We start from the raw sequence: 23,421 nt of genomic DNA on the forward strand, positions 1-23,421 counted from the left end.
TAAACCAAAACTTGTACTGAGTATGAGCTGAATAACTGTGTGTGAGAGAATATGGGAAAACTGATGCTGCAATACTGAAAGACAACATGGTGAATAGCTGATGATAAGTCTGAAGTCATGCATAGGTATCAGCAGATGTAAATAGATGGGGGTGTATGAAGAATGCTAGGACATGGGGTGTTTGAAATAATGGAAAACTGTTGGCACTGGTAGCATTATGCTCTTCACAGCACAGAAACAAATAGAAGACACTTGGGAAGGAGGTGATTTGGGAATTAATGTAATGTGCTGTGAAAGGCAGAACATAAAACGTGCTAATGGTTAAGCTGAAGATTTTGTATGCCACCTACTGCCATAAATCAGGCTTTCCAGCACTGGACAACAGGCAGTAAAATCTAGCTACTGAACCTGGGATACCCAGCTCACATTGCAAGTATAGAAGCAGCTAGTTTACCTGAGACTTTGACAGAGATAGTTAATGTTTCTAATACCTATCATTCTCTGATGTATAGACTGCATAGATACATCTAAAGCTGTGTATTTGAGTTATTGGTTGGGGGTTATTTTTGTGTATTTTCAAAATAGCAGGTTTTTTTAAAAAATCATTTCAGCTGCTTAGAAATCTGATGTGTGCCACAATGTTAAATGAAAATATGAAGAACATTTATAAGAACACTTAAATGCCCTTCAGCTAAATTTACAGTGCGATTTGAGCACTTAAAATGCAGACAACAGTAAGACTTATTGGGTAAAAGGATGACACTGATTCTTTCTTTATGGGGCATTTTGGTCCAGGTAGAAGTTTGCCACAGAAGGGATTCACATCAAGTAGCAGAATAGTCAGTTGTGTCTGCTTGTTAGGAATGTGTGAGACAATGAGCTGTTTTGGACAAGTGAAAAATTCTGCACGGAAAGCAGAGCAGTTCTAACAGAAGTTGTTGGCTAGCTTTGCTGGGCTGCCTAGAAAACACTCACGGAGGTCTGTTCCTATTCACCTCACTGACATGTAAGAACCTGGTTGGACTGCAAAATGCAATGCCCATGCTTCCGGAGAGCCTGGCTGAGTAGTTTTTTCCTGAAAAATACTGTGGAATTTGTTTCTATTTTCCATTTCAGAGTTGTTTCTTGGTCCGGTGAATCCATGTGCTCTTTGTAAAATTCTGGTTTACATCTGCCACCTGTTCTTACAGTGCAAGTTCTGCTTATCTCAGGACCACATGAGTGATCTCAACACCCTTGTTTGTTGACTTACTGCGTTTTAATAAGGCTCTTGGTGCTTCTATTTGAGTCATCCTGGCATATTCCAGTAATGTTATTTTATAGTAACATTATATCCCTGCTGTTATATCCCTGCCTTGTAACCAACGTTATACTCAGAGTATTAGAAGGGGAAGCCTTTTCTTACTCTCTCTAGCATCTTCCTCCAAGTCTTGGGGGAGGTGACCTGATCCCTCAAGATAGAAAGTCCCTGTGGTCTGGTGGTCGGTTATGAGCTGGCAAGTTATGGAGTGGGGTATGGGGGGAACATATGTGCAAAGCATGAGGTTAGCTGATAAGTGAAGTTTTAATAGGGTAAGTCTACAGGATCCCACATGGTTTACTTGATACCAGAAGCTCAGGCCAATCCTAACTCTATTTGTCTATCCCAAGGACTAGAAAACCTTTCTGGCAGGCCAAATATCATTGCTTTGAAGCACTTCAATACAGTATTTTTAAGAGGCCATACCAGAACACAGCCTGCATATGTGATAAAATAAGCAAAAGTAAGCAAGCCCTGCTTGTACATAGTAGGTAGTAATTTATAATTATGCAATGAAATTATTAAATACAAATTGAATAAGCCCCATGTATAACCAGGCTAATTGTAAAAAAGTGTTTTACAATATGTAGTATGTTTCTCAGTTCTATGCTTCATGATAATTGCTGTATGGCTGCCCCTGATAACATTAAACACTTCAAATATATGCTTATTTTGCATCCAGGCAAACACTGACCGTTAAACTGGACAATGAAAGAACCACAACATGCCTTCTATCTTACAAGTGTCAATAGAATTTCACAACAGATTATTTCCACTAGCTCACTTCTACATTCAAATAGGAGTCTTAATAAGTAATTACCCTTGATGAGCATACTGGATTGACATCTGCTTGCAATTCCCATTGTCACGTTGAGCTTAGCATTTTAGTTTGAATCATAATGAAATGTCTACAAAATGATGCAGTAATATCCCCATTTACTATCAGTAGCTCTTCAAAAGTATCAAAAATATCTAAGATGTCAATACCTAATGCATTACAATATGTATGAATACACTATATCTACAGACTAGGAAAAAAAAGAAAACCCTGCAAATGAAATGGCATATTTCATGACTTCAGTCTATTCCTACTCTGAACAGTATATACACTCCTGCAGAATGTGGAGGCAGAGGTTACTGTGTGATATACACATACATATCTGTAGTAAAACAGTATCACTCTATTATATACAGTTAGAGCTATACACAGTTCTACACAGCACATCACATTTTGGGCTCCAGCAGATTGAGTTTTGGGTTTTTTCAATATGTCATTGATGAATGAAGATTTCTTCTGCCTTAAGCAGCTTCTTCAGCGGAGCAATCAATGCCTGCGTAAGTAAACTTCTCGTATAGGGTAGTGTTCACGTAGGTCTGGAAAGGAAATAGAGTGTGATGCAATGTGTGTTACCTCAAAAATCACAAACTATATTGAAATTATTCATGGCCTAAGTCTTTTCTAGGGATTCATTCTTACCTTCCTTTCTTCTAACATCCTGTTCAGTGACACCAGTATCTGAGCAAATGATGGTCTTTCATATGGTTTCTCTCTCCAGCACTGTCTCATTAAGTCATACCTTTAAAAGTCAAACGCCAACATTTGATAGTTCAGATACACAGACAAAAGCTACAAATCCATGTTTATTGGAAGATGATGCACATTCCATTTTTCAAAAGAAAATGGATTCATATGTAGCTGGAGTTACATTTTGCACAGCTGGTTGCTGTATGAATAGAATTTTCTATTTCTCTGGAATAACCAGAAAGCTCTCTTTGAGCTAAAGACTGGACAGACATGTAAAGAACAGGATATCTGTCAGGAGCAGAGAGACTGGGAAAGGGTTCATGGAAAATAATAGTGCGTGGTACTTATAAAAGGGCTTACGTAATTATTTCCACTTATGCACCCCTTTAAAAATGCTTTTTAGAAAAATGTAGTTTTTGTTTTTCTGGAAAAAATGTTTGGTTTATTAGGTTCTTGTAGACATAGTATATTTCCTATAGCAGATCCTGTGTTACTCTGTTTTGTTGTTTTTTTTTTTTTTTGTGGTGAGGCAGTTACTTACACTTCATCATCACAGTTGAGAGGCTTTTCCAGTCTGTACCCTTGAGGCAGTTTTTCATAGAGTTCTGCACATGTCATTCCACAATACGGTGTTCCTCCTAAAGGAGAGTTTAATAATTGTCATGAACACAAGGGGTTTTTAATTAAAAACAGCTTAATTTCTTAACAGAAATGAAACCAAAAATGACTGACATCCAATCCTAGGAAATATTTTGCAGCCACATTTTTGTTACGTTTCCATTCTGCTTAATGCATGGAACAAAACTAAAGTGAGTATAAACTCTTATCATCTGTGGGACTTGCCTAAATTTCTCTACAAGCCTGAGGGCCTGCATCTGACTGTATTTGAACTGGCTTTGCAATACTCTTGATGGTCATAGGCAAGTCTTTCCTTGATTAGCATGGTATTAACAAGATCTGGTATGGACTCATGGAGCTATTACTGTCAAGCTGGTTTTGCCAGCTTTTTGCAGATATTTGGTTGCTTAGACTCTTGATTTTCCACACTGCAGCATGTTAGTTCCTATCCATATCTAGCACAAACCGTTTAGTAAGGAAAGATAGGAAGAAATTAGAAAGCAAGAGTTCAAAATGTACACTTCAGCCTATGTGTCTCTTGGCAGCAGACCATGTGGCACATTCCAGGGCAAAATGTAAAGGCTATGTAACAGTAACTTTGAACGGCTTGAGGCTGCTCATTAGTATCATGATGAATAGAGGTGTGTGCAGAAAGGAACTCTGAAGATTAACATTCAAAAATCTTGTAGTAGATGTTTGCTTTGCTACCACCAAGAAGTCATTAAAATAGAAGTCTTGATTTAAAACTCAGGAAGGCTAAGGAAAAGCCAGCCATCAAATTCAAAACATATTGGAGGCATATATACCATGTGACATGCTGTATTTTATATTTAGATACAACCTAGGTATTGGAGTGAAAACATGGTTAACAGGGTTTTCTCATTTAGAATGTTACCTGAATGGCAAATGTGACAATTGCATATCCAAGCACACTGAAGCTAGAGGAAATTTAGCAGAATGAAACAGAAAAAAATTAAATCGGTTGCAAAGCAATTTTATTTTTTGTTTTACAGACTGCGTGAATGGAACTGGCTTGGCTCAGACTGGATTATTTCTGTAGTATAAAATTCAGATACTCACCTAAACTAACAATTTCCCATAAAAGGACACCGTATGACCATCTGCAACAGAGGGATATTATGGAGTGCACCAAGAATACAACAAGATTTCATATTTTAAATGGTAGATAATTTTGCTAGCATACAGAGAACACAGAGAAGTGCGATTCATTCTGTTAATTTTTTTTTTTTAATTAAATTTTGTATAATGAATCAGCCAGGAGGAGCAAGAACTTTAGCAAAATTAGTTCACAGTGAGTCCACCAACCACAGACCTCTACTAGACTGTGATCTCTCAGCAAATACTGCTATTACAATATTGCTTTGCCAAATAGCACTTCCAATTTCCTGATGAAAATATTGAGTTCCTCTGGGTCTCCCAAGGAGAGAGATTTCAAATGAGAAATATAGCTAAAGTAGTGGCTCCAATGCAGCTACCCTGTGCACAGAGAGCTTATGCAGACACTGATGATGGAATAAAACTCACTTCTTTTTTGGTGGGTTTTACTTTTGACTCCATTGCTCACTCATGCTGACATAGCTATGGACATTTTCGAGTTAAGCGGGGATGTCATCCTGGCTGTCAAACTTTTCTTGCTATTGAAAAATACTTCTTTATTACAAGAAGGCCACTTAAAAACATACTTACACATCACTGTTTGTGGTGTAAACACTGTAATTCAGAGATTCAATTGCCATCCATCTCACTGGAAGCCGTCCCTGGAAATTATTTTATGAAAGTTCATTTTTTGGTGAGTGGTTGGAATAGCAATTTATACCCCAACAATCATTCTGAGTGTTACCTTCACAAAAACTGATGTTATTGTGAGTAACCTTTGCCAAATAAATAAATAAAGATATTTCTTTAAGTTGTTTGCTTACTTCCCAAAGGGACAGCTCACGCTAAAGCTGATAGAAAATTTATCCTGCACCTAGAGGAAATGGAAATAATTCCTAACTGATGTCTTCTGATGCCTCTAACCAGTCGTGTTCCCCTAATCACATGCTATTATTCCTGGTCTACATGACGCTTGTTAAAGACCTTCGTTCTTAAATCTTCCAAAGCATTAGCTCTGGGCAGCTGTTCTTTCATCTCATAGATGCTGAAATGCCTCTGTTTACCATGTTGCTAACTTTTGCCTCATTTAACAGAATTAGACTAACTTGCCTCAGCTGGACAAAATCTGGAATAAAAATGCTATTTTCATAGCTGTACAAATCCACCCACATGCACATATTCTCTTCATTTGTCAAACGTGTTTTACATGGGCAGTCTGCAGGAATTCTGGAGAGGGACTTTTTACAAGGTCTTGTAGTGACAGGACAACAGGGAATGGCTTTAAACTGACCGAAGGGAGATCTAGATTAGTATTAGGAAAAAGTTCTTCCCTGTGAGGGTGCTGAGGCACTGGCACAGGTTACCCAAAGAAGCTGTGGCTGCCCCATCCCTGACAGTGTCCAAGGCCAGGCTGGGTGGGGTTTGGAGTAGCGCGTTCTAATGGAAGATGTTCCTGCCCATTGCAGGGGGATGGAACTGGATGATCTTTAAGGTCCCATCCAACCCGAACCATTCTGTGATTCTGTAATATTTATTGAATCTCATAACTGGCTGCAAAATTGTTGATTTTACTACAGATTGTATTCATATAAATGATTTTCAATTGTACTATAAACATGGTACAGAATTGATTTACAATTAATATACATATATTAATAAACACAATATAAATATTTATACATGATAATATATAACATTTAAATGATCAGTTCTGTAGTACACATAAGTTTACATTTCTGTTCATATGAAAAGACAAAGAGAGAAATGAGAAAATGAAACATGAGGAAAATGGACTATATCAGTTTCTTTTCATCCTTACCATGGTCTTCTTAACATAAACTTCTTGACCTCTTGATAAGCCAAAGTCAGCTATTTTTGCAACATAATTTTCTCCAACCAAGATGTTTCTTGCTGCTAAGTCTCGATGAATAAACTAAAATAATGAAAAAAAGCCCAAACCAAAATCACCACAGTATTTATAAACTTTACATATATTATTTGAGTGCTATATTGAAAGTTGTAAATATCCAGGATAAGAACAATACTCAAACCGAACAGCTTGGTATGTCACTACTAAGAACATTTTAAACTTTATCTGAAGATGAAAGCAGTTAGTTACCATGTTGTTTGTAAGTTTTAATGCCTCTTCCTTGATTCCCATGACATAGTATTTGGTAGGGCTAAGTGAACACAACAAAATGAAACTCATCCAATGTGTGCTATAGAAGCTAAAATCAAAACCTCATTTTGTCTTCACTAAAAAGCAAAGTTCCTGGAAAATGAATTGGTGTGCTTTCAGTGGGTAGAGAGCAGAAGACTGACCTGTTTCTGGCTCAAGTAGTCCATCCCTCTGGCAACATCTGCTGCAAAATGCAGAAGTTGCTGAGAGGAAAGTGTAGACGCAGTACTGTTGGCAATAGCAAATGCTGGGTCTGTCTCTAGCACTCTGCTTTTACGAAGGAAGTCCAGTAAGTTTCCATGGGGGGCATATTCAATAGCAAGATAAAGATATCCTAATGAAACATTGAGACAGTGAACACATCACAAAATAAAAGATGATCAGTAATAGTATTTAGACACACCACTTTGAGTGAAAAATAAATGTAAAACAGGAGGGGGAATATCAAACAGCATAATTCCTAGGTGCAGAGGAGAATCTAGAGCTATTGATGAACACAATTTCTAAAGGATTAATATGGGCCAAACCCCAAGTTCATCGGGCTTTTTAGCAAATAGTGCAGAAAGACCTGCTTATGAACTGATGTTTCTATGGACTGTATGAGATGTATGGTGGGTTTTTTCAAACAATTTGTTTCTGTACATGTATTCAGGAGTATCTTACCTCGATGTTCACATGCTCCCAAAAGATTTATGATGTTGGGATGATGACCAAGTTTACACAGAACTTCAAGTTCTCCAGCAAAGTCTCTGTGATCATCTTTTGAGGCATACTCTGGAAATCAAATAAACATGCATTTATGTTTTCCATTGAACTAAGTTTGTGACCATATTGGTGTTGATTATGAGGACTCTGGGCTGCCTGGAGCACTACTGCTTCAGCCCTGATAGGAAGAGAAAAAAACTGTAAGGTACATGAGTATTTGTTGAAAAAAGTAGTATTTGTCAATCAAAGACAAAAAAGAGACAACCTAATTTCTGTAGCAGCCATTTGCAGAGAAATAAAGCATCTTTATTCCCACCTATTTCTACCTATTTCTGTTTTATAATCTACCATGTCACTTCCCTTATTACTTAAGAATGTAAGATGTCGTAGCAGACCATGTGAAAAATCTTTCCATATGTGTACTGTTGATTGTTTCTGCCTGCATGCAGACCCTGGCTCTTTTTAAAATTATCATCATGCTTAAGGATGTCTCCTAATTTGCCTAGATAATGATCAAGTAAATTGCAAGAATATATGTGCATTCTTGCAGTATTCGGTGTATTATAGTTTTCTCCACAATGTGGCAGTCATGACCAATGAGTACAAAGAAGAGGAGTGATCCTCATAATATGTGTATACATGTATAGACGCATAGACACGGTAGTCTCTGAATGGCTAAGGTAAAGCACGATGAGCACATGCAGTGCCCTGAGGCTAGCTCTGCACTTTCTCTCCTACATGCATATTTTAATGGCTTCCTCTCTGCAAGTGAACTCATACATGAAGTTCATTCTGACTTATGTATTGAAAAATACATAATAGTTAATGATATCAACGTTTAAAGAGAAATATAAACCAACATGACTGTGCAGAAATATAGGCTTTGCCAGGGCACAGGTGCTGGGCTAGTAACAGCTGATAGAATTTCACTAGCAAATTTGAATACTTATTTTACCTTTAGAAGAGGGCTACTAAGCATTTATTTGGACATTTGACAAACATTTGGAACAAACAACCAAGGAAAGCCTTTAGTCTCAGAGTCTTGATCTTTACTACCTTTCATCCTTTTAATTGCAGCGTCCATGCGTAAGCCATCCTTCTTAATGCGTGCTTTCAGAACTTGCCCAAAGTTGCCTTCACCAATCACATCTTGAAATTTTATGTCATTCCACTCAAGAACTGGATAAATAGTGGGATCTGGGCTGTTCTTGGCTTTCCTGCTCAAGGTGAGAGTACCTGAGTTAAACTGTACAGCTGGCTCCTCCCTCTGTAACAGAGTTAAGTAAATGACATTAACTGTAATTTACACTTTACTGAGCAATGGTCTGATTACACTCGCCAGATACAGCTGTCCTCACTCATGTACACACACGCACAGAGCCTGATCCATCTCTTGCTTACACAAGAGTAAGTATAGTAGACAATTACATCCACTTTAGACACTAACTGCATCAAGCGCTTCTGCCCAGATCCACAAAATTAGTCAGATTCCTGATATATATATAAGCACTTTAGTAGACCTAGGCCTGAACAGTTTTATCATCTTGAAGATGAAGGTGATGGGCAAAAGTCATTTGGTAAAACTGATCTCAAAAGCAGTTTTAAGACTCGGGCTTGAGATTTATCTTGCACTAGGCTTGGATAATTCCTCTTCTGATCAGGCTCAGGGAAAGGCTGAGGAAAGAAGAAGCAAGGTGTCCTGGGTTCAGCAGTAGCAGTCATTTTTCTCCTTCTTAGTAGCTGGTGCAGTGCTGTGGTTTTGACTTTCAGCCTGGGAACAGAGCTGATAACACCGATGTTTTCAGTTGCTGCTCAGCAATGTTTACTCTGACCAAGGACTTTGTGAGTCTCATGCTCTGCCAGGGAGGAGGGGAAGCCAGAAGGAAGCAGAGACAGGACACCTGACCCAAACTAACCAAAGAGGTATTCCATACCACAGCACGTTATGGCCAGGATGTAAAACTGGGGGCAGTTAACCCGGAAGGGCTAGAGCACTGCTTGGGTCAGGCTGGGTATCGGCCAGCGGGTGGTGAGCAGTTGTATTCTCTTCCCTTGTTATTTCCCTTATCATTATTATCATTGGTGGTAGCAGCAGTGGTTTGTGTTATACTTTAGTTACTGGACTGCTCTTATCTCAACCCATGGGAGTTGCATTCTTTCGATTCTCGTCTGCATCCCTCCGGGAGTGGGGGGAGGAAGAAAGGGGGGGAGGGAGTGAGCGGCTGCATGGGTCTGAGTTACCAGTTGGGCTTAAAACACAACAGAAGGAAACAAAAGAGGGAGGAAATGATCTTCCTCTATTCTTGAAGAGACACCTTACTTCAGTTACACATTCCCATGAAATACCTCTGTGGGACAAGTTTCAGGAAAGAAGAAGGAGCTATTTTGTGTGAGCTGGGACAGTTGATCTTTTTGGATGAGCCCCTCTGTCCCCTGTTTATGAAACAACCTGTGCAGGTCTATATAGAGGAGCACTTTGGGCCAGCTTTATTCTGCTTCAAAGGTTCCCCCCTGAAGTGAGAGAATAGTACCAGTAGGCAAAGTGATACACTACAGCAGGATGCAAATACATATATATGTATATGTGTCTATTTGGAAAATAGACTACAGCAGGATGCAAATATATATACATGTATATGTGTGTATATGGAAAAATGTCTCTATGTAATGTTACAACCTTTGGCAATTTCCTTACAGCCACAACTACGATGTTGCCATTGACTGATGCCTGGTATGCTGTCCCAAGTTGGAAAGCCATGACAGAGTAGTCACTGATGCTCAACAGCAATATTAAGAAATACTGTCATTTTCAAAGTCAGGCACAACTCATAGAAGGAGAAAAGGCTCCTCCATTCTGTGTATTTGCTACTTGTCATACATAGGTGTGACAAAGTAGAAAACGGAGAATGATAAATGGCATGAAGTCAGGTTTTCTACCTCATAGCTTATAGCTGTAATTGCCTTAACTCCAGGGTCACCAGCAGAGAAGCAATAACAGTACTAGTTGCACACATGAAGAGAAGACAGTATTTGAGGAGGCTAAGAAAAGGGGATTTGAAAAAACAGGAAACGGTGGGTCCGGAATTAATAACCACACTGACACAGGAAAGCCGAAAACTCACCACCACATTTTGGAAAGCTTGAGCCATTCGGCGCTGGAAGTTGGCTCGCTTTAACTGCAGCATGATGAGAAAGGCCAGGAGAATTGTTACACAGGTCATCCCTGCAGAGCCAAGGATAGCAATAAGTAGCATTTTGCCTCCTTTTGATTCGTAGGAAGCTGTTGAGAAAGCACATAAGGGGTTCATCATTATTTCAGCTAATTCTGAAAAAGCCATGAACAATATGTAGCTAAATACTTCTGTCTAGTAAACTATATAGAGACATAGATGTATATCCCTTTGTTTTCCAAAAATGTCATAGACATTAGATGCTCTGATTTTCAGATACACAAGCACATGCAGGTCCCGACGAATTCAGGCAAAGAAGACCTGAGGTCACATTCAGTGATATTATAGTCCTATTATATGCAGCTGCTTTAATTTATGAGCTGATGGGCACTTTCTAGTGGATACACACAAAGGTTACACGTTGTCATTTCACCAGGGCCATGCAGTGAACTGAAAATCAGATTTTTGTGATGCTGTGTTGCGTGTCAAAATTAAAAGCAAAAGAAAACCATTATTAAAAAAAAAAGTATTATGACTTTGCCTTAATTAATTAGTTTATAGTACTGGCCCTGGTTTGTGCAAATCCAGCATGCTGGAATAACCAACCTTTAGTTTCTGGAAGAGTCTTCAGTTCAAAAGATGTGTTTGGGTTGCTCAAGCCAATGTTGTTCTGAGCATTAATCTGAACCTGGTACACAGTATTTGGCTCAAGACCCTTGAGGTGGTATTGAGTAATGCTGGTGTTCTTTATGATAATATCAATGTGGTTGTACTCAGCCTTGCCATAAATTTTGTAGCTGATGATGATGGAGGAGATGGAATGACCCTCAGCAGTTGTCCAAGAGATGACAGAAGATGTATCTGTGGTGTTAGAAAACCTGATGTTGTACGGCGCAGGAGGGATTCCTGAGAACAAACACAAACACACACAAAGTGTTGGAGTGTACATCCACATTTTTCTCCTTCCTGCAGTGAGCCAGACACTTTCCTTGGTGCTTTTGCTGTGCTAAACAGAAGCAGAATTTTGTTGATGAGTTATGGTAACTGAATGCAACAGTTTTATGAAGTGCTGTCACCCATACTGCAGTACACCATACTTCCAGCAGAGGCTGGAGTGGCACTAAGTATAATCCTCTCCTTGGATTGTCCAGAAGATAAGAATTCTCTGAGCTGTATGCAGGGACAACACAATAGCTTTAAGATTAATGCAGAAAAGGTTAACTTCCTTCTATACTGAATCATCATTCCCGTGTGATTCCCAGGTCCCATACTTCCATTGCTTCACGGAGCAATTCCCTGTCAGGATAAAAGCTGTTAGAAGGAAGGGAAATCTATACCAACATTTCCATGAATTTCACCAGAAAGCCACCAGCACGGGTGAGTGCTAGTCTTGTGAACACACCCATGGCTACTAAGCTGAGTACCTGCTCCTGGAAAACAGTACTCTCATGCTTTTCCTAGTGCAGTTTGGTGTCAGAGCTCATGTAACCAACATGGTGTCCCATGATGGCCGTTGATACTTCTGCTGATACATGAAGGATCTCAATGAGGCCCTCCTCTCATGATCTGCAAGGGGGAAGAAGCCCACCTTTCTAGTGTGTGGTATAGGCAGTAGCACACATCAGCCATGCAGATGGACATTTGTTTAGATGGTATTTCATTCAGATAGGGCATTTATTATGGCACTAAGAAAGAACACTACTCATACTCAGGGAATTCAGGTGCGGCTACTGGTCTTCAGTGTGGCACACAACTACTCTTTGCTTACAGGAGTTTTACCTTGCATTGTAACTTTTTTTCTTTGATTAACTGCTGACTATTTTTATATTGAATTGCAGGGTCTGAAAGGTTTTTTTGAGTAATGAAAGAGGTTGCAGTAATAAACTCTGGGGTCTCATCATTATGAGGAGGAAGAAAATGCTACATATATCAGAACCATGAATTGCACTGAAATAAAGATGTGGATTCCCAATCTTTCGATTTGTTTTTCTCATATTTTTAAAACTCGTTATTAGTTCCTGATAATTTCCAGCATAAGAATTTCTTTGGACACTGGTCTGTCTTCATAATACTGGTAATAACAACCACAAAGGATCATCAGGAACTGAGTTACCAGGACACTGGATTACATTTAATGTAGTCATCAAATGACAATCAGTCTGATTGCTGTGGGAAAGAGGAGGAATTAAACAGAAGGATATGAGTCAGCTACTTACTGTCACTGAAAGTCCATGCATACAGATAGTTGCTCCATTCTCCTTGTGACCTGGTGTTCACCCGTACCCTGCACATGTATTGCTGTCTAGGCTCAAGATCTTTAATGATCAGGGTGGACATATTTCCTGGCACTTGAGTAATAACACTGCTCTCATCACCGTTGTTATTCACACTCTTCCTTTCCACTTCAACACGAATGTCATCCTCTGTCTTCAGAGTTAAAGGATGCCATGACAAATTCAGTGATGTCGCACTTTTTGGAAAGAGAGTGAGACCTTCTGGTGGAGGAAGACCTTGGAAAAGCCACAGTGAGATAGGGAATAACATTTCATGTCTGGTATGCAAGCTAAAATAGGGGTACCAGTTATTCCCACACACTTGCCCTATCTTGGGGTGACAAAGGGTAATTCTCCCGGCCACCCTACCCAATTTGGCAGAAATTACACCTAAAAGGTGCTGATAGTCCCAAAGTATCCTATCAACACCTATTGTATCAACAAAAAGGTCTCTTCACTGAGTTGGTGTTGCAGATGCACTTTTTAGATGTGAGAAGCCAGCTCTTCTGCTCTCTTGTTAGACAGTTTCTGTTACAATACTATTTTATTTTGTATGTCTCTTCAGTTTGGGCTGTATCCTTGGTGAACTAAAAGCTTTTCTGTTTGTTCAGGCATTTTTAAAGTAAACTGATCTAATGCTAAGAGGAAGGACTGATCCAGTATTAGTAGAAAGGACTGGCATGCAAAAGAAGGGATTTATATCTCCAACTCTGATGCATAGCCAGCCAAAATACATAAATTTTCCCTTCCTAGACCTCCCATCTCTAAATCAGGGAGAATAATAGCTGTGCCTTATTTTGTTTTTTTTCACCTCTGGGTTTTTTGGCTTTTGGGTGGTTGTGGTTGGTTTGATTTGGCTTGTTTGGTTGTTGCTTTTTTTGGTTGGGGGGGGGGAGGGAGTGGGGATGGGGTTGTTGCTGGTTTCCTTTTGTTTTGGGTTTTTTTTTTTCCTTTGCCTGAGATTGTTTTGAAAGACTACATCGCTTTCAGGTCCAGCCTTCTTTGCTCAAGTGAAAGTGCTCTGGCAGAGATCAGGGAACAGACCACAGAGAAAGCCAGCTGAAACATCCCTTTAGTAAAAAGCCAGGGCGACAACTTACCAAGCGCAGCTGTCATGAAGCTAGCCTGTGGTCCAGGATGTCCTTCCCCTCCTTCCCCTCTCCGACTCAGCTGAACACAGAACTGATACTCTGTTTTCGGTTCCAGATTGTCCAGTCTTTTGGTTGTGCCTTTTACTGACAATGAGAGGAGAAAGTAAATCTCATGTTCAACCCATGTTGAAAAATGTTAAGAAAGAAAAGGTTTGGAAAATATTCCTGAACCACCAAACAGAAGGTAAGATACTCAGGCTCTTCTTTTGCTCTTGATTCACCAAAATAAACTATGTAGAAGTATAAAATACTTATTTTTAAGTTGAGCTCCAACCCAGCCCAAGGAATGTTTCCATCTTCCCTTCCTTCAGAGCAGACTGGCTGCCTGGGCAACGAGCATTGGGTTATCTTGAATTAGCAATGACAGTCATTTGTTACTTGTTAAAGTTACTGCAGTATTTCCTATAATATTTTAGGCCTTGTCAAAACAGGGGCTCAAAGAGGTCATCTAAATAACAAGCAGGCTTCATTTTGCTTATACTATTCCTTATAAATATTTAGGTAAGCTATTTATCTCACTAAAGGGCATAGTAGAAACAAAGGAAGATTGTAGATGATCCAGAGCATCTCCACACTGCTCACTACTTTTGAAAACCTGCTATTTACATGGGAGCTTTCAACAGCTGGGCCCAACACTGAGCACTGTTTATCGTAATGAAGGAGGGGGGAACCCCTTAGTTACTGAAAACTGAATTACTAACATTATACAAATGATACACAAAGAGTCATGTGTCCAATCATAAAAGATTTAACTTTGATGTGTTATAGTGTCTTTTGAGTCTAGTCAAGAGCAGACACCACGTTGTATTTCAGCATGCAGCTGAAGTTTGTGCTGAAGGGAGTTAAAAAACATTCTCTTACCTTCCACAGACATCCAGGACTGATAACGTTTTGCTGGCTTGTACAGGAGTTTTGTTGACACAACAGGTCCATCTCCAAGATGTAGCTCAGCATTGATATCAATTATGAGAAAATTATGTCCACTGTCTGTCAGCCTTGGGGCGTACTGTGGCACAGGAGGAACTGACCAAAAATGCAAATATTATATCAACCTTTTAATTCCCTATATTAACAAAACTGCGGCATCTTCCTAGATCTACAGGAAAATGGGAGATGTTCTTTAAAACTCTTATAAACATGACTTCACGTCCTAAAGCTGTCAGTTTAGATCTTTCAAAAAAAAACCCCTTCAGCTTTCTTCTAAGCCTTATCATCACAGTTACTTTTTCAATACTCCAGTGATAGGACAAGGGGCAATGGGTGTAAACTGGAACATAGGAAGTTCCACGTTAACATCAGGAAGAACTTCTTTACTGTAAGAGTGACAGAGCACTGGAACAGGTTGCCCAGGGGGGTTGTGGAGTCTCCTACACTGGAGATATTCAAGGCCCGCCTGGACAAGTTCCTGTGTGATGTACTGTAGGTTACCCTGCTCTTGCAGGGGGGTTGGACTAGATGATCTTTTGAGGTCCCTTCCAACCCTTGGGATTCTGTGATTCTGTGAATTAGTATATTGCTTGTAAAGGGTTCCTGTTCATATTCTGACCATAGATATTTATTCGACAGTTTTCTGCAGTGTAGAGAACAGAAAGTTCTGACATATTACAATATAAATCTGCCCTTAAAATTAGAGGAGTCAAAGACATTTGAAGAGGTTCATGCTTTTACCTTTGACTGTAACTTGAAATGGTTTCTCTGCCATTCCTGCTACTGTCTGCACACTGCAGACCCAGGTTCCTGTATCACGGAGCTGGATTCGATTAATTGTAAACATGGCTTCAGAGCGATTACTGGTAACAATTAGGGAAGGCTGAAATGACCAAAGACATACAGGGCCTGAAAAATGTGAGCATTTAGGAACATTACCAAGGCACTTTCTCTCAGTTTAGAAGCTCATCTAGAGTTTAGTGATATCAATAGAAATGACTTATAATAGTGACTTCTATAGTTTCATTTGAGCTCATGAGGTATCCCAGAGTATGGAAATTTCACATTATGCTTGAAAACCATGATGTGCATTTACTGCAGATAAAATCAATGGAAGCATCAGAAAAAAATGGAATGCAATTAGTCAGGAGCTTACCCTTAGGACAGTTCCATCTTGCTTCAAAAGTTTAAATTCTTCAGATTTTGGAAGTGGCACCCCGGTTGCTATACAAAAAGGCTTGAACTCGGTGCCAGAATTGAGTTCTACAGGATCTAGTAAGTTTTCTATCTGAGGTGAAAGATCTGCTGAACCTACAGAAGATGTATAGTATCTTAATGTCAGCCTTCAAACACAACTTTAAAAGTCAGCACCGAAACAAAATTAGGTGTATAGTGATCATAGGCAGCATAGGTGCCTGGCTCTCCCTTCACTTGAGGCCATATGCAAGGATCACACTTACCAAAGTCAGCACTGTTACATCAGTGTAAATACCATGTGAGAAGGAACAAGCCCAGTAACTGTTCTTCTTCCTTTTCCCCTCTCCTCTCTTCCTCACTTGCATTCTAAATCAGCAAGTGTTTAACTATGGCAAAATCATGTACACATTTTGTACTGAATGTACAGTATCTATTTGCTCTCCATTTTGTCTAAGTGCAGTCAGATCACAAGAGCATAGTTTGGCTGTTTGGAACACAGTCTTACTTTGCTGCTTGTTTTTGCACTTGAAAACCTTTGCAAATGAATAGTGGATTTGTCACTTTGTTTATCAAGCATAAATAATAGATGCTGAGTGTGTCTATTAAAATACTGTGCATGAACCTTCCCTGAATCCAAAGGGATTCTAAACAATATATGTTCAGCTTTGCAAGTTTAACTCTCTCAGGCAGACAGAGCTGATTTAAACTCTGGGGTTGTCTTGGCGATCCCGTTATCAATTTCAGACCATGAGGTATATGGTATAGAAGTTGTATGTAGATGAATAAGAGGTCAGTAATGGTAAAGTACCATTAGCGTCTCCAAAAACTGATTGAGTAGATAGCATGTCAGTAACTGATATTAAGGTCAGTGTCAAATCCTATAGAGTAAGGTTGAAAATGTACCTCTAATGAGAACAAAATCAGAAGAAATGGTAGCATACCATGCACCATATGAGGCAGAAGCAATAAGAATATACACAAGTGTTTGAACCCCTGAAATGCAATTGGCAGAGCAAGGGTACCAGCCTGGAGTGGTAATGCTGTACCAGCATGAAGATCTGTTTCAGTTACACTGGGAAAAGCCATTTACTACCGTGTTACCTTGCTTTACCTTCTTTTTCACATTGCAGACCATGCCATCCGGGGGAGCAGATGCATCCCTTAAATCTGTCACATGTCCCTCGATTTTGACAATTACATTTGAGTTTGCAGTCCGACCCATAAAAACCAGGTTTGCATTCTGCAAGTATATAAGTTTCCAGTTAGTGTAAAGGTTCTAGTAAATGTCTTCCATTAGTTCTCAATCTCATGCATCAATTCTCCAATAGGGTCTAGTTACCTCAGCTGGTTTGAGTTTGAAACTGTATTTGTTAACACTAAACCATCCCCAAAGTATCCTGAGATGACACTAGCATCAAAAATGTAGAGCACGTTTGTATCCACATCTGTCATTTGTAGACTAGCTGCCAATGTGAAAGCTTTTTCTATCTCCACTCTCTTATCACTTAGACTGTTGTAATTTCCAAAGACTTCATCAGTTATGTTACCATTGAACAACATGGCACGTATTTGTAAAGGAATATGTGCCTTGTATCCCAAACAGATTGCAGTCTAATAAAAATGAACAAGACTGATTATGCTCATTATTGTTTAGCAATGGATATATGTTTGGCACTGAATTGCTCAATTTGGCTTGTATATATACAGAAGGACTGTAGCTGTTAAGAGAATTTTTAACATCTCAGTAGAACATCAGCTCATTTTGCAGAATAATTTGAATAGTTTTCATCTTTACTATGATGAGAATATGACATGGTCACCTGAGATGAGTAAATATATTACTCCTTTTCTACATAATGTAAAATCCCCTGTCATTTGCTCTGCTGGTTCCATTCTGTATTTCCTATGTGCAACACAATAAGCACTCTACTATTCTTCATATTTTTTGTTATACCTTTATCACATTCCAGTCCCATCCATCCTGTGGCACAAGAACAACCATATGGATCTGGTAGACAGAACATATAGTTTCTGCAGCCATAGTTTTCTTTACAGCTCTCTTCGCATGTTTTGCCAAATGTATTTGCTCCACAAGCTATTTAAGGGAGAGAGGGAAAGACTAGCCCAACTCTATTAAGTCCACAAAAGATACAATGCTTCTAATAATACAGCTTTAGGCAACAGAAAACATAAATTAAAATAAAAAATACCATTATTACCATTCAAAGAGCAGTTACATTAACATCCATAACAATTTAAGCCACGGCTGCACTAATGGTTAAATTCAGGCAGCACAAACAAACATAACTTTCTCCCATGTGAAGATCCATCAGCAAATCACCCATTGTTCCGAATATGCTGGGAATGAGCTTCCACAATAAATCCTCTTTATAAGCCATTTTAATATAAATTGGACAAATAGTGCCATAAATAACAAATATTATTTTTATAGGTCAGTGCATATGAAACTGCCAAGCTAAAGGTTTTGCTTTTCTGATAAGGTCAGTGCTACATTAGGGTGGTTCAGATGTCGACTATTCCAACGTCTTAGCTCGAGTATTTGCAGCACTGCAATTCAGTCAATAATATTTAGGATACATATAAGGCACTGAACCCCAGAATTACTTGGGGAGATCAGAGCGATGTTGTGCCTGCAGTAATTCTTCCAGAGTCCAAACTAATTGTTACAAAGATATGAATGAATAAATAAATAGACATATACTGTTGATATGCTCCTGCAGAGACAAATCACCCTGTGGACATATTTATCAGCTTTTTCCGAAGCAGCCAGGGAATCGCTAACCCAGGGTCTTCATTTCCCAGTGTTAGTGTATCATTAGGATCTGCTATTCTACCATGCATTTAACAGTCAGTCAGTAGCTCCAGGGAACCACAGAACAATCCAGGTTGGAAGTGACCTTAAAAGACAAACTGGTCCAGCCTTTTGTGGGAAAAGGGGCCTAAATGAGATTATCTAGCACACTGTCCAAGTGCATTATCAGTCAACAAAAGTTGGAAGCAATATAATCTCTACTAGGAGTAAAGAGGGAGAAGCTAAATGATAGAATCATAGAATGGTTTGGGTTAGAAGGGACCTTAAAGATCATTCAGTCCCAACCCCTGTGCCTCAGGCAGGGACACCTTCCACTAGACCAGGTTGCTCAAAGTCCCATCCAACCTGGCCTTGAACACTGCCAGGGATGGGACAGCCACAGCTTCTCTGGGCAGCCTGTGCCAGTGCCTCATCACCCTCATAGTCAAGAATTTTTTTCAGATGTCCAATCTAATATAAATGATCACAACTACAAGAACAACCTTATTAATTCAGGGTTCATCTCACCAACACTGTCTTGTCTTCAGCACCAGCTGTAAATACTATAGGTATAAAGAATAAAGCAAGGCTATTCCATTTGATGCTTCCTTCAATATTCTGCTAACTTCTGCTACTGAGAACAAATTAATAAGCAATCTGTGAAAATAACATTTGGTTACCTTTCTCACATGTTTTTCCCATAAAACCTGGAGGACAGATGCATTCCCCAGTATCTTCATGACAAATGCCATTGTTCGTGCAGGAAGGGCAGTGGGAGCTACAGGAAGGGCCCCATTTCTGAGCTTCACATCCTTTTATGGAAAAATATGATGACATATTTTTTGTCTTCTTTCTCAGTAACAAATCAAGTAGTAAAATTCTTTTTAATTAAGACAAACAATAAAATATATGAAAATAAGATCCATATGGACCCCCCAACAACCCACCCTCCTGACCTAATGTAAGGAATCACTTTTTTCACTGTGGTTACTACACATCTTCAATGAAGAAACTGAAAAAGTCTTCCTTGTTTGAAATTAGATGTAGATTTTTTAGTTTGCAAGAGTAAGTTTGTAAGTTGAAAAATATTATATATTTAAGATTTCTATGCTTGTAGCAGGGATACGAGACTTGCAATAGGCCCAGGCTTCACCTGGACCTGGTTGTACTGGTAGTAAGCCAGCATGACCAAGCTTGTTATCACTGGTATTATACCAGCATTTGGGAAGTCATGATTTTTTTCTGTAACAGTGTATTTATTGAAAGTTGGTTAGACCAGATTCACATCTGTTATTTCTTTACTGTCATCACTGCATCTTTATAACAATGATCAATCAGTTGACGACCTGTTTCTGAACTAAATGGACTAAGAGCAATCAGTTGTTTTAAAGCTTGTCATGATTCTCTTTCTCACTTCATAATTTAAGAAGATACTACTACCATTAATCTTACCAGTGAGTATTTAGCTACTGATTTGACAGAAGCACAGCTCCAGTTCTAAACAAGTATATATGACTTCATCTTGCAAATGCTTAATCTATTCCTACAGGATGCAAAATTCGTTGAAAGTAATAAACCGGAAAGTCTTGAGGCAGGCTCACTAAAACTGAGTAATCCAGACTTGGTTCAGTTCCGGGTTTTTATCAGAAAACACTTAATGAATTAACATGGCACTTGGAGCTGTGTATCTTCCTTCTCCTGGAAGGAAATTCTTACATGTGGATACTTTAAAAAAAGGCTTTTGCTAACAATCATCAGTCTGTGTCTATATTCCTAGTTCAAAGAAAGACAGGACATGTTTGAGCAGTAGCATCACCCATTCTCTTTACTGTTAGTGTGCTACCTAACACTCTCCCATACTATGCCCCAAGGTTTTTGCCAGTAGCTAGGATAGACAAGAAAACAGCCTGTGGCAGAATTTATGGCTAAGTCTTCTGCTGTGCAGCTTGGTAGTAGTGTAGAGAACAGATCTTGGATCATTTTATTTAATAATGTGTCAATAGCTTCAAACTCCAAATTTAAGGCATTATATTCATTGATTTGTGACTCCTGGAAGCATCCTGTCAATGTTAGCAAGTAAAATATGTTTTACCATCAGAAACATTTTCAATGTTATGTAAGATATTTGAATAGCTATTTATTTTTACAAGTCAGTTTTAGATTTCTATATTAATAGAATATAATGTTCTTTATATCTGGTGAAAATAGACATGTAGAATGCTTAATGGAAAATACCCATCTACATTGTAAACTGGTCCTGTCATCCACTGGGAGATGAGCTTCAAGAGCTAACTAAGGCTGGGGTAGTTAATGAAATTAGAATAATGCGTGCTAAAGATGATAAATCTTAGAATAACTGGCGTTTGGATATAGCCCATCATAAGGAACAGAGACATTTGAAATTCCTATTTTGTGCTCAGACCCACATCTCATTTTCATGGGAGAGTGCCACCTTCTTTGTTCATGCTTACTTATGTTTGAAAAGCTGGGATGCTGAGAAGAGAGCTAGCTGTGCTGGCAACAGCTAAGATGAGTTGAACTGAATCTGATTTTTTTCCTCTCCCAGCTGCGTAAATCAGCACCAGCTTGTACCAAAGATCCTTGAGAAAAAAAATCTTCTGACATAATCTGAGAGCAGTTTATGCCAAGAAAGATTCTGGCCCTTATTTGGGCATAGTATATGTTTCATTTCATGTTCATTATGACTTTAAACAATTAATTGTCAGCACACATTAATGGAACTTACGTCTTACGATAAGCCTTGTGTAAGCAGAAGTGAAGAGGTTTCCTCCTATGTATCTGGCAGAGTAAACCCCTGCATCTTGTGGTTGAACTTGAGAGTAGGAGACTTCTAGCTCCCCTGGTACCTCATGCCTGGGCACAGAGTGGATGAAGGAGCCTGGGGAAGGAGCACAGAAGTCATCCACCCTCTACAGATAGAAGTGAGTTTGCATAGGTTATTGAGGAAGGACAGCTGGGATGAGCTAAACAGAATCTATTTGTTAGTCATGAATTTGCTGACGGCTCTTTAGCTAGTTTTTGATATTTGGAGAGGGGCAAGTAAAAATGAAGCTAGATCCTGAGAAGATTTAGTTGATGAATGCAACAAACAGCTACATGTTCAGTGTTTCTTTACAGGAATGTTGCTGCAAATGTAGTGGTTAAAAGGGTTAATTTTGTTTCTTAGCTTTTCATGAAGTGAAAGGTAACAATCTGTAAGGAGTTTAATGTGGCTGGAAGGAGTCAGACAGCAAATGCCAGGCAGGTCCTACTTAATCTGAGTAGCACAAAGATTTCCATAGCAGACCAAAGCAGGAAGAACAGAGCTCAGCTTTATTTTTTCTTCCCAGACTTAAGAAGTTTCTGTCTCTTCTATTTTTTTTTTTTTCACCAGGGAAGCTTATCTGTGTTATTCTAGGTTTGCTGAAATTGGTCATACATGCTTGCTAAGTAATACAATAGCATTTGGTCTTCTCCCATCACTCTGGATCACCAAGTAGCTACATTTGAACATCTGTTGCTGTCAAAGAGAAGTTGCATCCACTGGACTTTAGGACCCTTGGGATTCCTTGCACTCGCCTGCCAGAGCAAGGCTGCTGCAGTCAGCTAACACAAGATCCAGCCAGCTATCCCCAAAACATATGCACATGCTCACACACACTGTGCTGATAAATCCAGCCACTAGCAGACCCATGCAGCAGAACTGTCTCTTTACATGCACTGCATGTGCACCTGAGACTCACACTCACACAAGCAACCCAGACAGCCTAATCCTGTTCTCACTTGCCAGCTAGTCAATCCTCATACACACCCAAAAGTGGGTCTTATGGCGCAGACCTACAGCCTCTCTAATAAATGGCTCTCAGACCTCTTATCCTACTTGCTGGCTTGAAGTTCACTAGTGTGTCACACACACATTTGCACACACAAGTGGGTCCCTGATGTAACTGGGCTTAGACAGTCTCCCCATTTGCTGGCCCCAGACATACAGGCTTTTTTGACCCTTGGCATGTGTTTCCAGCTACTAGGAGTCAAACCTGTTGTGCCTTGTAGTCTGGCCTGAAGGTCGCTAGCAGATTACACATACGACCACCAGGCAGAGAGCACATCTATGCTGAAGAATAATTAACAATAGAGTTTAATAAGATCAAACCAACTGTAGTGTAGAGCTTGGCTGGACCAATGGCATCTTCTACCTGTATCCCACCCCATTTTTCCATGCTTGTTCCTTTCCTGTTCACTTTGACCCCTCCCTTTCTCCTTTTGGCTCTTTCTTTCAATATCCTGTTATTTCACACATCCTCATGCTCCCTCTCAATCATTCCATAGTAAGTTTGCTCTTTTTTCCCCCTGAGACTCATGATAATCTCACTCCCCGCTTATACCTACAAAGCTCTGATTGAAGCTGCTCAGGGCTTTGTGCTGTTCCCGCAGTGGCCCTCAGAACC

At 39.4% G+C, this 23,421-nt stretch overlaps 2 protein-coding genes across 3 annotated transcripts in view; one reads left to right on the forward strand and one right to left on the reverse strand.

Annotated features, from left to right (window-relative positions):
- LOC136006004 (RNA exonuclease 1 homolog) overlaps nt 1–5,724 on the forward strand; it is a 29,348-nt gene extending 23,624 nt beyond the window's left edge. The window contains exon 15 of the mRNA XM_065663911.1: nt 4,457–5,724. Within this exon, the coding sequence (XP_065519983.1) occupies nt 4,457–4,503 (47 nt within the window). The 3' untranslated portion in view covers nt 4,504–5,724. The remainder of the gene's footprint in view (nt 1–4,456) is intronic.
- The window catches only part of TEK (TEK receptor tyrosine kinase), a 40,525-nt gene continuing 18,649 nt past the window's right edge, over nt 1,546–23,421 (reverse strand). Inside the window, exons 4-23 of one of the 2 annotated variants that reach the window (XM_065663907.1) lie at nt 21,720–21,872; nt 19,654–19,785; nt 18,116–18,256; nt 17,273–17,401; nt 16,121–16,275; nt 15,706–15,847; nt 14,899–15,060; nt 13,987–14,121; nt 12,830–13,123; nt 11,220–11,519; nt 10,566–10,723; nt 8,500–8,710; nt 7,402–7,512; nt 6,882–7,072; nt 6,379–6,492; nt 5,151–5,221; nt 4,524–4,564; nt 3,367–3,463; nt 2,778–2,877; nt 1,546–2,674 (exon numbers count right to left, since the gene is read on the reverse strand). In XM_065663907.1, coding sequence (XP_065519979.1) covers nt 2,600–2,674; nt 2,778–2,877; nt 3,367–3,463; nt 4,524–4,564; nt 5,151–5,221; nt 6,379–6,492; nt 6,882–7,072; nt 7,402–7,512; nt 8,500–8,710; nt 10,566–10,723; nt 11,220–11,519; nt 12,830–13,123; nt 13,987–14,121; nt 14,899–15,060; nt 15,706–15,847; nt 16,121–16,275; nt 17,273–17,401; nt 18,116–18,256; nt 19,654–19,785; nt 21,720–21,872 — 2,912 coding nt within the window. In that variant the 3' untranslated portion in view covers nt 1,546–2,599. The remainder of the gene's footprint in view (nt 2,675–2,777; nt 2,878–3,366; nt 3,464–4,523; nt 4,565–5,150; nt 5,222–6,378; nt 6,493–6,881; nt 7,073–7,401; nt 7,513–8,499; nt 8,711–10,565; nt 10,724–11,219; nt 11,520–12,829; nt 13,124–13,986; nt 14,122–14,898; nt 15,061–15,705; nt 15,848–16,120; nt 16,276–17,272; nt 17,402–18,115; nt 18,257–19,653; nt 19,786–21,719; nt 21,873–23,421) is intronic. The other variant, XM_065663908.1, reaches the window with a different exon arrangement.

The sequence above is a fragment of the Lathamus discolor genome, chromosome Z (genome assembly GCF_037157495.1).
Source record: "Lathamus discolor isolate bLatDis1 chromosome Z, bLatDis1.hap1, whole genome shotgun sequence".
Taxonomy (NCBI): domain Eukaryota; kingdom Metazoa; phylum Chordata; class Aves; order Psittaciformes; family Psittacidae; genus Lathamus; species Lathamus discolor.